We start from the raw sequence: 14,174 nt of genomic DNA, 5'->3' as shown, positions 1-14,174 counted from the left end.
TAAAAAAACTGATGTGGGTTAGTTCGATTGGCCGCTTAAGATGCAGCCCAGTCGGTTACGAGTATATGTACAATTATGTACAAACTTTTGCATATATATATACAACTTAATCACTAGTCAATTGTACCAAAACATATTTGAAAGGGTTAGTTAAATTTAGTTACAATTTAATTCAATTCGGAGTGTTTATAAAGATTTTAACCAATAGACGATCTATGTAGAGAGTGGTGGATAGGGTAGAGCTTTCAGAGTTACGATCTTAATATGTACTTTCAAAGGAGTTTTTTTGTACAAAATAAATGCTTTTTGTTTATTGTTTCGGTTATACTGTAGACTTGCTTTTGGGGATGCATTGAAAAGTAGTATTAGCTGTTGATGTTGCTTTTAATTTAAATTTTAATTGATTGTTTTCGGTAATCGGTCTGTACACAGTTGTAATGGATCTTAACTTGACTACTATGTTCCTCGATCGGTTTCGAATCGGATTCAAGCATATGTGAACTATGTGTGAGAATTGTCCCGTCCACAGTTCCCAATCTGAGACTTTGTTCATTTAAGAATTGTAAAAAATATAGGGGGGATATTTAGCGAAAGGATACGACAGAGGGGGGCAGGCAGAGCGGAATTGGAGGTGGGATGGGATTATTCGGTTGGGGATATTTCGATCATTTTTGTTTTCAGTTTCAAGGATGTGTTGAGGATTGTTGTCTATAGGATTAGCGTGACATTGTGTTGATTATTAAATTTTTATTCAGGTTTTATATCGTGGCACTCTCGTGATTAACCAGTTTAATTATAATTCGCTACTAATTTTACTGGCTACGTATCGCTATCGCGGCGTTTGTCTTTAGACTAGGTTAGGTTAGGTGGGGGGATGAACCAATTTGTCTACTGAGATCTGTGCGTTAACTGTTTCCGAGTCGCAATGGATGCCGCATAGTTGAGCGCCAATACAGATGGTTGGTTATTCAAGCCAATTGTATGGTAACGAAGAAAAACAGTTCAATGAGAGGGTCGAGTTAAGCTGAGCTGAGCTTTGGAGAAAGCCAAATGATATGAGAGGGCAAGATTCAAGCTTTATGGGAACTACAGCCAACTCGTTTTGATTTTGTTTGTTTTTGATTTTCAGGATGTTTTTTGTGGAGAATGATAATTTTTAGTAAGGTTGTTTAAATTTGCTTAGAGCTAGACTTAATTTTGCTGCGTTGGTTTGTCTTTTCGGAATAATGTGTGTTTCAGAAATGAATTTTAGGCACAGATTGGGGAACCGCGATAGCGACAGCAACATTCCACGAATCTCCATATGCGTTGATGGTGTATTATAAGGTAAAGTGCTTACAAACTAGGCAAAAAAAAATAATCAAACGAAAGCTAACAAAAAATTGCATAATAAAAACTGTGCACTGAATTATATTTTCTTTGGCATTTTTGGCAAATAACTTAGCCGAGATTGGGAGTTTGTTGTGTAGGTGGTTTTTTGTTTGGTTGCGTGTTTCGGTTGTTTTTTGTACGTGCGGGGAATAAAACGATATTAGACTAATACCTGGAACTTCGCACATGTGTATAGGTTGTTAAGAAAAAATTAATCAAAATATGTATTACGATTTACGAATTAGATTTGGCATTTTAAACACACACACACACTACACTGAAATCAGATTCGGTTTGTTGGGTAAATGCTCTAAGTGGCCGCAAGGGCCTTGAATTAGTGGAATTAGCTAATTAGCTGGTTTAAGTTTTTGTGTTTAAACAACTCAAAACTAGAAGATTAAACCAAGAAAATAATAACAATATTTCAATTTGGTTACTGACAGACCTCCAGTTATTTTGTGGTAACAGTAATAACGAGCTTCAACGATAACGCTTACTGATTACAATAACGATAACTTGTAAGGAACGCTGGTTAACTTGATTAGCATTAACGGTACGATTTGGTCTAAAACATATGAACTGCAAACATGAACTTGGCACTCACCCTGCTGGCACACATATTCAGAGCCCTGTCGTACACAGTCGCCCACCTCGCAGCCTTGGTTGCGACAGTCCTCCTTGGGAGGAGTCAGGTAGCCTGTATGATAACAAGGTTAATAACACTGTACGAGTAACAGCAACAAATCACTCACATTCCACATAGGGATCTCCGTGGGGCAGGCCCTCTGGGCAATAGCACTGCGGCTGGCTTCCATCCAGAACGTGGCATTCGGCATTCCGGCCACAAGGGTGTCCGTGGCAGGCATTCACCAGCGTTCCCTCGCAGAGGCAACCCTTGTGCGCATCGCCAATGCAACCGTCCATGCAGGCACACTCGTATCCACCGGGTACCTCGTTGCACTTGGAGTTCACGCCGCACGGGTTGTTCGAGCAGCCTCCTTCCAGGGGCTGGCACTCGCTCGACGGATTGCCGAAGAAATCAGGCGGGCAGGAGCACTGCGCCTTGCGGTTCACCACACGGCACTGGGCATTGGTGCCACAGGCTCCGTATTCCAGACACGGATTGCGGCATTTGCCTTGGTCGCAGCGTTTGTTGGTATCACAATCGGTGTCCACGCGGCACTCGAACTGCACGCACTCCTTGGAGGGCTCACCCTCGTATCCATCCGGACAGTAGCAGAGCAAGCGGTGCTCCGACACCGTACACAGGGCGTTCCTTCCACAGGCCTTGTCATCGGCGCAGGGATCGGTGCACTTGCCTCGCACGCAGCTCTGGTCGGCGGCACAGTCTCCGTTGGACTTGCAACCGGCGATGCAGGATCCTCGTTCGCACAGCTGACCCACAGTGCATTGGCGCTTGGGTCCGCACTTGTTGCGGCACTTTCCTCGAGCGCACTGCTGTCCGCAGGCGCAATCCTCGTTCTTCGAACACTTACTGGCACAGTAGGCTCCGTTCTCGTCGCATTCGCAGCCGGGATGGCACCTTTCGGGCGGCAGCTGACATCCAGTGAGTCCGTCCCCGATATACGAAGCCGGGCACTGGCACTGGACGCCGTGATTGACCACCAGGCAGTCAGCGCACTGACCACACTGTCCGGGTGTCCTGCATGGGTTCTGGCACTTCTTGTTCACGCAGGCCTCATCGGTGGCGCAGCTAAGATCTGTACGGCATCCGGTCTGGCACATGCGATTCTCACAGATTTGTCCCTGGGAGCAGGCATCGTCGGTGTTGCAGACGGTGCGGCAAGTGCCGCGCATGCATCTCTCATCAGCTAAGCAGTTCTGGTCATTCCGGCACTTGCCCTGGCAACTGCCAGCATAGCAGAGTTGGTTCGTGTGGCAGTCTTCGTGCTTGGCACAGGCAGTCCTTGGCACCTTGCAGGCAACATTGGCATTGCCGTCGAGGCCCTCGGGGCAGGAGCATTGCTTGCAATGATCGACGGTCAGGCAGAGAGCATTGGTGCCGCAGGCAGTGGGATCGGCACATGGATCGATGCACTGCTGAGCCACACAGGTGAGGTCCTGGGGACAGCCCTGGTCGTTGCGGCAGCCGGGCACGCAGTTCAAGCCCAGGCACAGCTCTCCATGGCCGCATTCGTTGTCGTGCCGGCATAGCGGCTTACACACACCCTGCTGGCAACGTTCGTTGGTCAGACAGCCGGAATCGTCGGCGCACAGGGGCCGGCACACCGACTCAAAGCAGGCCAGTCCATTGCCACAGTCACGATTCTCGCGGCACTCCAGTGGCGGAGATCTTACACAGCCCACCTGGGGCGTCGGGTTGGGCACCATGCTCTCCAGGCAGCTACAGCTCGCCCTGTGGTTGGACACCGAGCAGGCGGCATTCGGGCCGCAGGGGCTTTCCAGACACGGATTCACACACTTGTCATTGCGGCAGGACTCGGAAGCACTGCAATCCTCGTCAGCGTGGCAGCCATAGACGCACTTGTTGTGCAGGCAAACATGTCCCAAGAAGCAATCGTTGTCAACACGGCAGGTCACTAAGGGAATTATTAAAAGTTATAGGGTTTCTCTAACTTAATATTTTAAATAAAGTCAACACTTACGCATGCAGTTGCCCCTGAGGCATTTCTCGTTCGAGGCACACTCCAGATCGTTTTGGCACTGGGGCAGGCACATGGAGTCGCGGCAGGTGTAGCCAGGAGCACAGTCGCCATCGCAGGCCACCGGCACCCTGACACATTCCTTCGCAGAGTCGCCAGTGAAGCCCTCCGGGCAGTGACACTGTTTCAGGTGGTTCTGAATCACACACTCGGCATTTTGACCACAGGCCTGTGGTTGCAGGCAGGGATTGAAGCATTGCCCTCCCTGGCACACCTCCGAAGGTTCACACTCAGTGTCCAGGACACAAGCAGCTGTTTGTGGTGGAGAATAGAATCATAAAATATTTAGTATATGATGCTAAAATAACATCTCCTCTTGGCGTTACGGTCTCGCAATGTTCGTGGCGTGCTGTCGTTTGTGTAGATTGTTGAAGTTTGTATTGTTTGTAGTTTGTTGTATTTTGTTTAGTTGGCTTTTAGTCTAGGCTATGTTATAGCTTTTTGTTTAATGCAAAGGCTTTAAGCCAGTCCAAGGTAGTAGTTCTAACGAGAAGTTGTGACAACTCAGAGATTTTGGTTTAAATTTAAAATTTAATAAAGAAAGTATGTCTTCAAATTAGGTAAAAATATATAACAATTTGAAGATGAAAATTGAATGTATTTGAGATTGAAACAAAAATATATAGTTAACACAATAATGCTCTCTCTTAGTGCCACAACAACTCCAGTATATCAGTGCTAGGTTTTGTGAGTAAGTTGGTAAGTAATTGAGTAAGTAGTTCTAGGAAGTTAAGTAGCTAAGTAAATAAACCAATTACGTTGTCGGAGGAGAGTAGTCGGTTTCGGACCTGGTTCGGCGGGTGCTGGGTTGTGTGGGTTAGTACTTACGTTTGCAGACGCTATCCGAGCAGTATGTGTTGGTCGGACAGTCGCCGGTGACCTGGCAGGGTACGGGGAGGGGCTTACAACCGGCCACCCGGTCGGCGGGCTGGCCGTCATAGCCGGTGCGGCATGCACACTGCGCCACGTGGCCCTTCGGAACACATTCCGCGTTGGGGCCACATTGCAGCTGGGCGCAGACATCTCGGCACTTGGCCACACCGTTGGTCTGGGTGCATGCGGCATGCGGGGGACAGTCCTCGTTGGTCTCGCACTCCACGGAGCTGCGACAGCCCTCGTTGTACGGATCACCAACGAGTCCTGGGGGACAGTTGCATTTGTATGATCCGCGCGCGTTACGGCAACGGGCTCCGGGTCCGCACGGAGCGTCCCGACAGAAGTCGATAACATCGCAGCGAACACGTGGATCTCCGCTGAATCCTGGCTGGCAGTGGCACACCTGTTGGTGGTGCTCCGTAGTGCACAAGGCATTCTCGCCACACGGCTGTCCAATCAGGCAGGCAATCTTGCACATGTGATTGTCGCAGCTCTTGTCGTTCGAGCAATCATCGTCCGTGGAACATTCGATCTTCCTACATCCGGATTTGGCATCTCCAAAGAATCCTTCCTTGCAAAGGCAGTCAGGGGCATGGGAACGAGCCACACATTCTGCGTTCCTTCCGCAAGCAGCTCGGCCCAGGCACACTGATTCGCATTTCGCTCTGCCGTAGGCATCACTCAAGCAGGTCTCATCCTCGCCACAGTCCGCATCCGATCGGCATTCCAGCTCCTTGGTGCAAATGTTGTTCGAGCAGAACTGGAACTGGGGGCAGGTGGAGTTCGATTTGCAGGTCACCTGGCAGACGCCCTGCAGACACAACTGCTCCGAGATGCAGTCGCGCTTGGTGCTGCACAGGGGGCTACATATGCCATGGGAGCAGATGCTTCCCTGGGCACACTGGCCATCCTTCTGGCAGTATTGCAGTGGGACACAGCCCAGCTTGGCATCTCCGGTGCTTCCCGACTCGCAGGAACATACTCCGATGTGGTTCTGAACAGAGCAGCGAGCCTGAGCTCCACACGCATTGGGCAGGGAACAGGGATCGATGCACTTGGCATCCAGACAAGCCTTGTCTCCTGAGCAGTCGTCGTTGTCCGAGCACTCGATGTGCACACACTCGATGGCTGGATCTCCGCGGGAGTTCGATGGGCAGGTGCAAATAGCTTGGTGGCCCTGCGCCTGGCACTGGGCATTCAAGCCGCAAGCATTTTGTCGCTCGCAAGGACTTCGGCAACGGGAGTTCTGGCAACTGGCTGAGCTGGGACAATCCGCGTCACTGAGGCACTCGCTGGGATCTCGGCAGCCGACTTGTATGGGGTCACCGATCAATCCCTCTGGGCACTGGCAGTTGTAGCTTCCTGGCAGATTGTTGCAGAAGGCTGTGCTGTGGCAGGGTTTGGCCAGACACTCGTTGATATCTTCGCACACTCCTCCACTGACCAGTTGGTATCCTTCGTAACAGGCACACACGGCCTTGTGGTCCTCCACCTGGCAATTGCCCTTTCCGCAGCTTATGAGGTCACAGGGCTTAATGCAGCGATTGGTCTCCGAGTCGCAGGCACGATCTCCGGCACAGTCCACATGATCGATGCACTCCACCTTGAAGCAGCCGACTCCAGTGTCATTGGGGTCGCCAAGGAATCCGGCCGGACAACTGCACAGGGCCTCGTGTCCCTCGGACTGGCAGTGGGCATTGGCTCCGCAAACTGTGTGCAGACAAGGATCCGTGCACTTGCCATGGATGCAGGCAAGGTTGTTGGCGCAATCGTCCGGTTGGTGGCATTGGCGGGGCGTGGAGCAACCAGGCTGGGTATATCCATCGCCGACTGTGCCGTCAGGGCAGACACAGCGGTAGGATCCCGGGATGTTTTCGCACCGGGCACTCTCGTGACACGGCCGCTCTGTGCACTCATCAATGTCCGAGCATCCGAAGGGGGTTCCAATGAATCCTACGGCGCACTTGCACTTTCCGGTCAAGCATAGTTCCGTGGGCGGACAGTCCGCATCCGAGTCACATCCCGGTTGGCAGGTACTGTCCGAGTTGCAGATCTCTCCGGCCAGGCAGTTGTTGCTAGTGTAGCACACCTTGCGACACACTTGCTGATAGCAACGCTCGCCCACGGCGCAGGCCGAGGTCTTGGTACAGGGAAGGTTGCACTGGTTGCCGATGCACATGTGTCCGTTGGGACACTGGTTGCTGGCCAAGCAGGGGGCCGGCACTCGCACGCATCCCTGTTCCGGGGTGGGATTACCTTCGAATCCATCGGGGCAGGTGCACTGGCTACGGTGCTGCGAAATGCTGCACAGGGCGTTGGGTCCGCAACTGCTTCCGGATTGGCAGGGATTCAGGCACTTATTCTCAATGCAGGACTGATCCTGTTTGCACTCCTTGTTGCTGCGGCAGCCGATGATGCAGTGACCTTCCACGCAGGCCAGGCCACTGGAGCACTGGCTGTGATCCAAACAGGCTACCACGCAGACGTTGCTCATGCAGCTCTCGCCATCGGAGCAGTCCTGCGAGTTACGGCAGGCGATGCGGCACTGTCCGTTGTAGCACAGCTCTCCGCCGCAGTCCACGTCCGTGAGGCACTTCGACTGACTGCGGGCACAGCCTCCCTTGGCTGAGTCTGAGATGGGCTGGAAGCGAAGCGGGCAGCTGCAGACGGGCTTCCTGTTAACCACCTTGCACTCGGCATTCGGTCCGCAGGCATTATCGCAAGGGTTTTGGCATCTTCCACCGGCGCAGATCGTGTTCACCGGGCAGTCAGCATCTCCGTTGGGGCATTGGCCATCCGGACGACATCCTCCACGCTTGGGATCACCCACAAACAGGGGCGGGCACTTGCATACTGGTCCCTCGGGAGCGACTTCGCAGATGGCCGAAGGATGGCAGGTTCCGGCCGCACAGCCTCCTTGTTTGGTGCAGGCCACCTCGGGAAGCGGATCGCCACGGAATCCGGGCGGGCAATGGCACACTGCACGGTGGTCATCAGCCAAGCAAATGGCGTTCTCACCACAGGACTCCTCGTCGCAGACATCGAAGCAGGTGTGGGTCATTCGGTTGCACATTTGGCTGGGCGGACAGTCATGGTTGTAGACGCAAGGGACACTCTGGCAGCCGTTGAAAGGATCGTACGGATCTCCGGCAAAAGGTCCTGGCGGGCACTGGCACTGGGCCTGATGGTTGTTGGTGATGCACACGGCACGGGGTCCGCACTTGACAGCATCGCAGGCAGGTCGGCAACCTAGGCTCTGGCTGGCCTCGTCCTTGATACAGGCTTCCGACTCTTGGCACTCGGCATTGCTGCGGCACTGGTGTTTCTGGACGGGTTGGCAACCGTTCCTATCGTTGGGATTGCCCACGAATCCATGGAGACAATCACAACGTCCTTGGTGCTGTCTCGCCACGCAAACTGAGTTGGCCGGGCATGTGAAGGCGTCGCAGATGGCAACGCACTTGAGCACTCCCAGGACATCAGGTCGACAGGCAGAGGCATCCGGGCAGTTGGCGTCGCTGGTACAGTCTGGCAGGGAAGGCTTCTCGCAGGAGGAGACCACTGGGTTCCAGGCATAGCTCTCGGCACAGTTGCAGATGGCCACACCCTTCTTGTTGATCTTGCAGAGTTCGTTGGGTCCGCAGACGACGTTGTTGCAGAGGTTGACGCACTCCCGGGTTCCATGGCCGTTCGTTTGGCAACCAAATCCTCGCTCGCAGTCCTTGTCCGTCTTGCATGTGTCGTCCACTTCGGGCACCTTTCGCTCCGGCTGGCAGCCGACTTGCAGGTTGCTCGGGTTACCGAAGAATCCATCCGAGCAGATGCACGAGGATCTATGGCCATCGGCCACGCACAGAGCATTAGGTCCGCACTGGATCTTGGAGCATGCGTCGACGCACTTGCGCAGACCCTTGCCCAGCTGGAAGCAGATCTCCGTGTGCTGGCAGTCGGCGTCGTTGCTGCACTGGCCGCGTACACTGCATCCCTGGACGAGATCGTGCGGGTCTCCAATGTAGCCCATGGGGCAGATGCATTTACCGGCATCGCAAATGGCTCTGGGACCACAAGCTGCCTGGGAGCACAGGTTCTTGCACTGGCCCTTCTGACAGCTGTAGCCATCTGGGCACTCGACTCGCTCGTTGCACTGGCACTTGTTGGCGTCCTGGCAGAACTTGCTCTCGATCGGTTGGCAGCTGCTGTATGGGTTTCCGGCATGACCGGACAGACAGAGACACTCGAATCCTCCGGCCGTGTTTAGACAGGCGGCATTCAGACCGCACGGCTTGTTGGCACACTCGTCTACGTCCTGGCATCCTATGTAGGGATTGCCGCTGAATCCTTGAGGACACAGGCAGGCAATGTGGTTGTCAACGGCCCTACATTCGGCGTTGGATCCGCAGCTGTTTGGTTGGCAGACATTCTTGCTGGTGGCCCCACATCCTTCGTAGGGGTTACCGAATGTGCCCGGATTACAGGCGCACCGGCTCTGTCCAAGTCCGTATTCGCAATGGGCGTTCACTCCGCATCCGGGTGAGCATTTGGCCTGCTCGATGGGCGGCATGCAGAGCAAATCTGGGTTACCCACAAAGTTCGGTTCGCAGACGCACTTTCCGTTGTTCCTGTCACAGGTGGCTCCGATGCCACAGACGACACCTTCGCATCGTTCCTTGCATCTGCCGTTGATGCAGATCTGCCGCTCACCGCATGGCCTGGAAGCCGAGCACTGATCCGTGCTGCAGCTGCCGCCGGGGAACGGATTGCCCAGCTGACCCTGGGGACACTTGCAGGTGGGTCCTTCACTGGTGGGGATGCAGAGCGCTCCCTCACCGCAGATCACGTCCTGGCACTGGGAAACACAGTCGCCGTCTCCATTCTTGACAAATCCGACGCGGCAGCGACACCATCCAGCATGCTGCTCCGTTTCGCAGTAGGCATTGGATCCACACAGGAGGCTAATGCAGGGGCTGACGCAGCTGCCCTCCAGACAGGCCAGATTGCTGGCACAGTCGTCGTTGCTGAGGCACTTGCTCTTCGGTGTTCCGGACTCCAGGATGCAGCCACTCTTGTAGGGATCGCCGGTGAAGCCCTTGGGACAGACGCACTGGTAGCCGCCCTTCTTATTCACGCAGTAAGCTCCATAGGCGCAGGGCAGGTGGGCGCACTCATCCTCGTCCGTGCAGCCCAGCAGGGGATCTCCCTTGAATCCGGCTTCGCACATGCACTGCGGAGGATCTGAGGGTGTGCACTTGGCGTTGATGCCGCAAGGGAAGCGTTCACAGGGGCTCTTACATTTGTTGTTATCCTGGGGATCAAGGAAGTAGGGAGGCGGGCACACGCACTCTCCGGGCTGGATGCACTTCTCATTGCTGCCACACTCCTTGTCGGCGGCACATTTCCTCTGGTCCAGGGCACACAGCCCGTTGTAGGGATCTCCCTGATAGCCCTCCGGACAGTGACAAGTGAAGCCACCCGGCTGGTTGACGCACTGAGCTCCAAACGCACAAACATGCGCTCCGCGCTCCTCACATTCGTCTACATCGGCACAGGATCCATCAGGCTGGGTTTGGTAGCCCTTGGGGCAGGCACAGTAGCTTACACCGCCGGCAATCGAAATGCATTCCGCTCCACTGGGGCAGGCCTGTCCGCCGGAGCAGCCGGCAAGGACACAGCTGTTGCCCAGAAGCTTGTACGGCGGCTGGCACTGGCATTCCGGCGTGGTGCAGATCTCACACATGACAAATGGATTTCCGGTGTGACCCTGCGGACAGCGGCACTCGTAGCTTCCCGGCAAGTTCTTGCAGAGAGCATTCAGGCCACAGGCTGGCTTTCCTCTTTGCAGGGAGCACTCGTCTAGATCCTGGCACTGACCGTTCTCCGAATTCCGCTGGTAGCCTTGACGACAGATACATACACTATTGCCAGTGAACGAATCCTGGACACAACTCTCACCAGCAGCGCAGGGGTTCGCGTCGGAGCAGCCAACCGTTTTGGAGGTGATGCAGCCTTCCCGATAAGGATCTCCACTGGAGCCCCCGGGACACTGGCACAGGTAGCCACCGGCGGTATTGGAGCAAATAGCCTTTTCGGCACAGGGATTGGCCCGACACTCGTCGATATCATTGCATCCTCCAGGCAGAGCGGCGTTTCCAGTGTACCCGGGAGCACACAGGCACTGGGCCTGCCCATTGGCCAACATACACTGAGCATGGGCTCCACAGTCCTGGGCCTCGCAAGGATGTCGGCAATCGTTTCCAATGTTCGGTTCTGGGCAGAGGCAGCGTTTGGTTTCATCGCAGATGGCGTTTCCGGGACAATCGGAGCTGGACGAGCAACTCACGATGGGTACACATCGCACACTTGGATCTGGGTCGGCGATGGTGCTCTCCGGGCAGCGGCAGGTGTATCCTCCACCCTGCATATTGACGCACTCAGCTCCCAATCCGCACTTGCTCGAACCCGTTCTGCATTCGTCCACATCCACACACTTGGAGTGCGGGTCTCCAGAGAATCCAGGGGGACAGGCACAGGTGTATCCGCCGGGGCTGTTCGAGCAGGTGGCATTGTGGCCACAGCTGCCGAAGGGTCCGTGCATTACATCGCACTCGTCGATGTCCACACATCCCGCGGATACATCGCTAGGATTGTAGGTCCATCCCTCTTCGCAGACACAGTAGGCCTCGTTTTGATCCGGTTTGCAATAGGCGTGGGCTCCACACTTCACATCCTCGCAAGGCTGCTTGCAGGGCATCCTCGGTGGACTGCCCACATATCCAGCCTCACAGTCACAGCGATAGGATCCGGGAGTATTCAGGCACTGGGCATGGGGTCCGCAAACGTTCGGGTTGGTGCGACACTCATCGATGTCCACACAACTGGCTCCGATGGGCTCGAATCCGTCCAGACAGAAGCACTGGTTCTCAATACACTCGGCATTGTTGGTGCAGTCGAAGTTGCTGCTGCACAGGATATTCACGTCCACCTGTTCGCAGGCCACCTTGGGATCGGGTTTCCCATCGTATCCCTGCGGGCATTTGCAGTTGTAGCCGGGTACGGCGTTCTCGCACACCGCATGCTGTCCGCACGGCTTATCCAACGCCGTACACTCGTCGATGTCCACACATCCGCGGAACGGATCTCCGGTGTAGTCCGGCTTGCAGGTGCACACGAAACTGCCAATCGTATCCGTACAGATCGCGTTCTCCCCGCACGGATTGTCCTGACACTCGTTGATGTCTATGGTGGTGCAGGGACGGGGATTTCGGTTGGAGAAGGGGCGGCGCGTTTTCATACGCGGGTTGAGTTGGGGGGTGAGTTAAATATATATTATAATTAAATAAATTAGTATGCAAGACAAAATACGTATTGGATGGAAGGCGAGGGAGCATAGCGTGAAGTGGGGGAGCGGGATCGAGGTGGAGTATAAAGATACGGAAACATATAGGTCAGAGTATAGGCAGTACAGGAAAAGGGGCTACAGGATAACAAAAGGAAGCTGTCTGAAAAGCATGCATCTGCCAGAGAAGCAGAAAAGCCGAGCTCAAAGCTTGCAAAACAGCTGGAGGGCAAATAGCGGGTATTGGAAAGCACAGAAGACATTTTCTCCCACAAGGCTAGCAGGTTCTTTCGATCGAAACCAAAGGATTGCAGCCCTACAGGAAGCACGTGATTAGGAGCTTTAAATTCAGGAAGTTCTTGAATGGACATTAATGTCATAAACTAACAAAAAATCATTTAAAATATCCATTAAATCAAATACTAATATATTAAAATACTAAAATCCCTGAATTCAAAGCTCATAATCGTGGCATAAAGCAGGCAGGATACTAACTCTCGCAATGCAAATAGCCCTGTCCTTGGAATCCACTGGGACAGAGGCAGCGGTACGAGCCGGGGAAGTTGATGCACTTGGCATTGGTGCCGCACTTGGCCACACCGTCCGGCTGGTTGCACTCATCGATGTCCAGGCAGGCCAGCCCGGCGCCCGTCGTCCTCTGAATGGGCGCGATATCGGTTGCCCCCGGCCCGTAGCCTAGCGGCTGCTCCTGGGGCAGTTGATCCGCGTTCGGATCGTGTTCCAAAACAAAGCCGAGGGGACAGCGACACTGGAAGCTACCGCCCATGTTCACGCATTGAGCACCCAAACCGCATGGATTGTTAGTGGCGCATTCATCGACATCTGCCGGCGTTAGGCATTAAGTTTTGTATTAATGTTGCATGTTGCGGTGCATTAATGTACGAGTAATTTGAATGTGTGTGTGTTTGGTGTTGGTTGGTATTGGTATTGGTATTGGTAGTGGTGCCGCCAATTTCAAGTTCAATAAAAACAAGTGCAAAAAAACAACCAAAATGTAACGATGATGTAATCAAATATTCTGCAAAAATCAATAAAAAATCAATTTGAGACTCACCCTCGCATCCCACCATGGGATCACCGCTGTATCCATCCGGACACAGACAGCGGAAGCTGCCGTCCATATTTAAGCAGTCTGCGTTCCGGCCGCAGGGCGTCCGGGCGCACTCGTCCTGGTCCACACAGCCGGACTCCGATCGTCCATCACCGTCGTATCCCGGCGGGCAGTCGCAGCGATAACTGCCCTCGAGATTCGTACATATGGCACCGGGTCCGCAGACATTCGGATACGAGCACTCGTCCACATCGACACAGCCCTCCCGATAAGGATTGTTCCCAACGAATCCATCTGGACAGGAGCACGTGTAATTGCCCGGCGTATTGGTGCAGAGGGCGTTGGGGCCGCAGTTCTGCGGATTCCGGCACTCGTCCACATCCGTGCAGAGTACCTCGCCGTCGCCCTCGTAGCCGTCCTTGCACTTGCAGAGGAAGTGCGCCGGCAGGTTACAGCACTCGGCGTTCTCCACGCATCGCGCTGCTATCGCGGGATCTTGGCATTCGTCAACGTCTGTGGAAAAGGAGGGCGGGTAGAGGGGGTTTGATTAATCGAACGTGCCACGCAACAAATGACAAGTAATTAAAATCCAAACGCAGCATATTCATCTTCGCCTTGGAGTAGGCACTTAAAGAAATTAGGATTAGTTCTAGGGATTTGGCTCAGTTGTCAGCAATGTTCAACCTATTCTATTTCTTTCAGTGCATTTCTGTGGGGGGCTATCCGCAGATAGGATCCCATCTCAACCTCATTCTAGACCTCTACGCATTTTGCCGCTTGAATGCGCTTTGCTCGCTTTGCAATCGCACTTTAAAGTTGAAGTTGCAATCGTGCTGAG

The 14,174-nt window shown here is 53.8% G+C and overlaps 1 protein-coding gene across 34 annotated transcripts in view; it reads right to left on the bottom strand.

Annotated features, from left to right (window-relative positions):
* The window catches only part of LOC6506596, a 129,200-nt gene that overhangs the window by 71,802 nt on the left and 43,224 nt on the right, over positions 1–14,174 (bottom strand). For 29 of the 34 annotated variants that reach the window (XM_044716232.1, XM_044716235.1, XM_044716238.1 and 26 more), the window contains exons 7-12: positions 13,340–13,849; positions 12,760–13,107; positions 4,884–12,164; positions 3,999–4,307; positions 2,124–3,932; positions 1,976–2,068 (exon numbers count right to left, since the gene is read on the bottom strand). In XM_044716232.1, the coding sequence (XP_044572167.1) occupies positions 1,976–2,068; positions 2,124–3,932; positions 3,999–4,307; positions 4,884–12,164; positions 12,760–13,107; positions 13,340–13,849 (10,350 nt within the window). The remainder of the gene's footprint in view (positions 1–1,975; positions 2,069–2,123; positions 3,933–3,998; positions 4,308–4,883; positions 12,165–12,759; positions 13,108–13,339; positions 13,850–14,174) is intronic. The other 5 variants (XM_044716244.1, XM_044716257.1, XM_044716248.1 and 2 more) reach the window with 2 other exon arrangements.

The sequence above is a fragment of the Drosophila ananassae genome, chromosome 3R (genome assembly GCF_017639315.1).
Source record: "Drosophila ananassae strain 14024-0371.13 chromosome 3R, ASM1763931v2, whole genome shotgun sequence".
NCBI lineage: Eukaryota > Metazoa > Arthropoda > Insecta > Diptera > Drosophilidae > Drosophila > Drosophila ananassae.
This window is presented reverse-complemented; position numbering and strand designations above follow the sequence as displayed.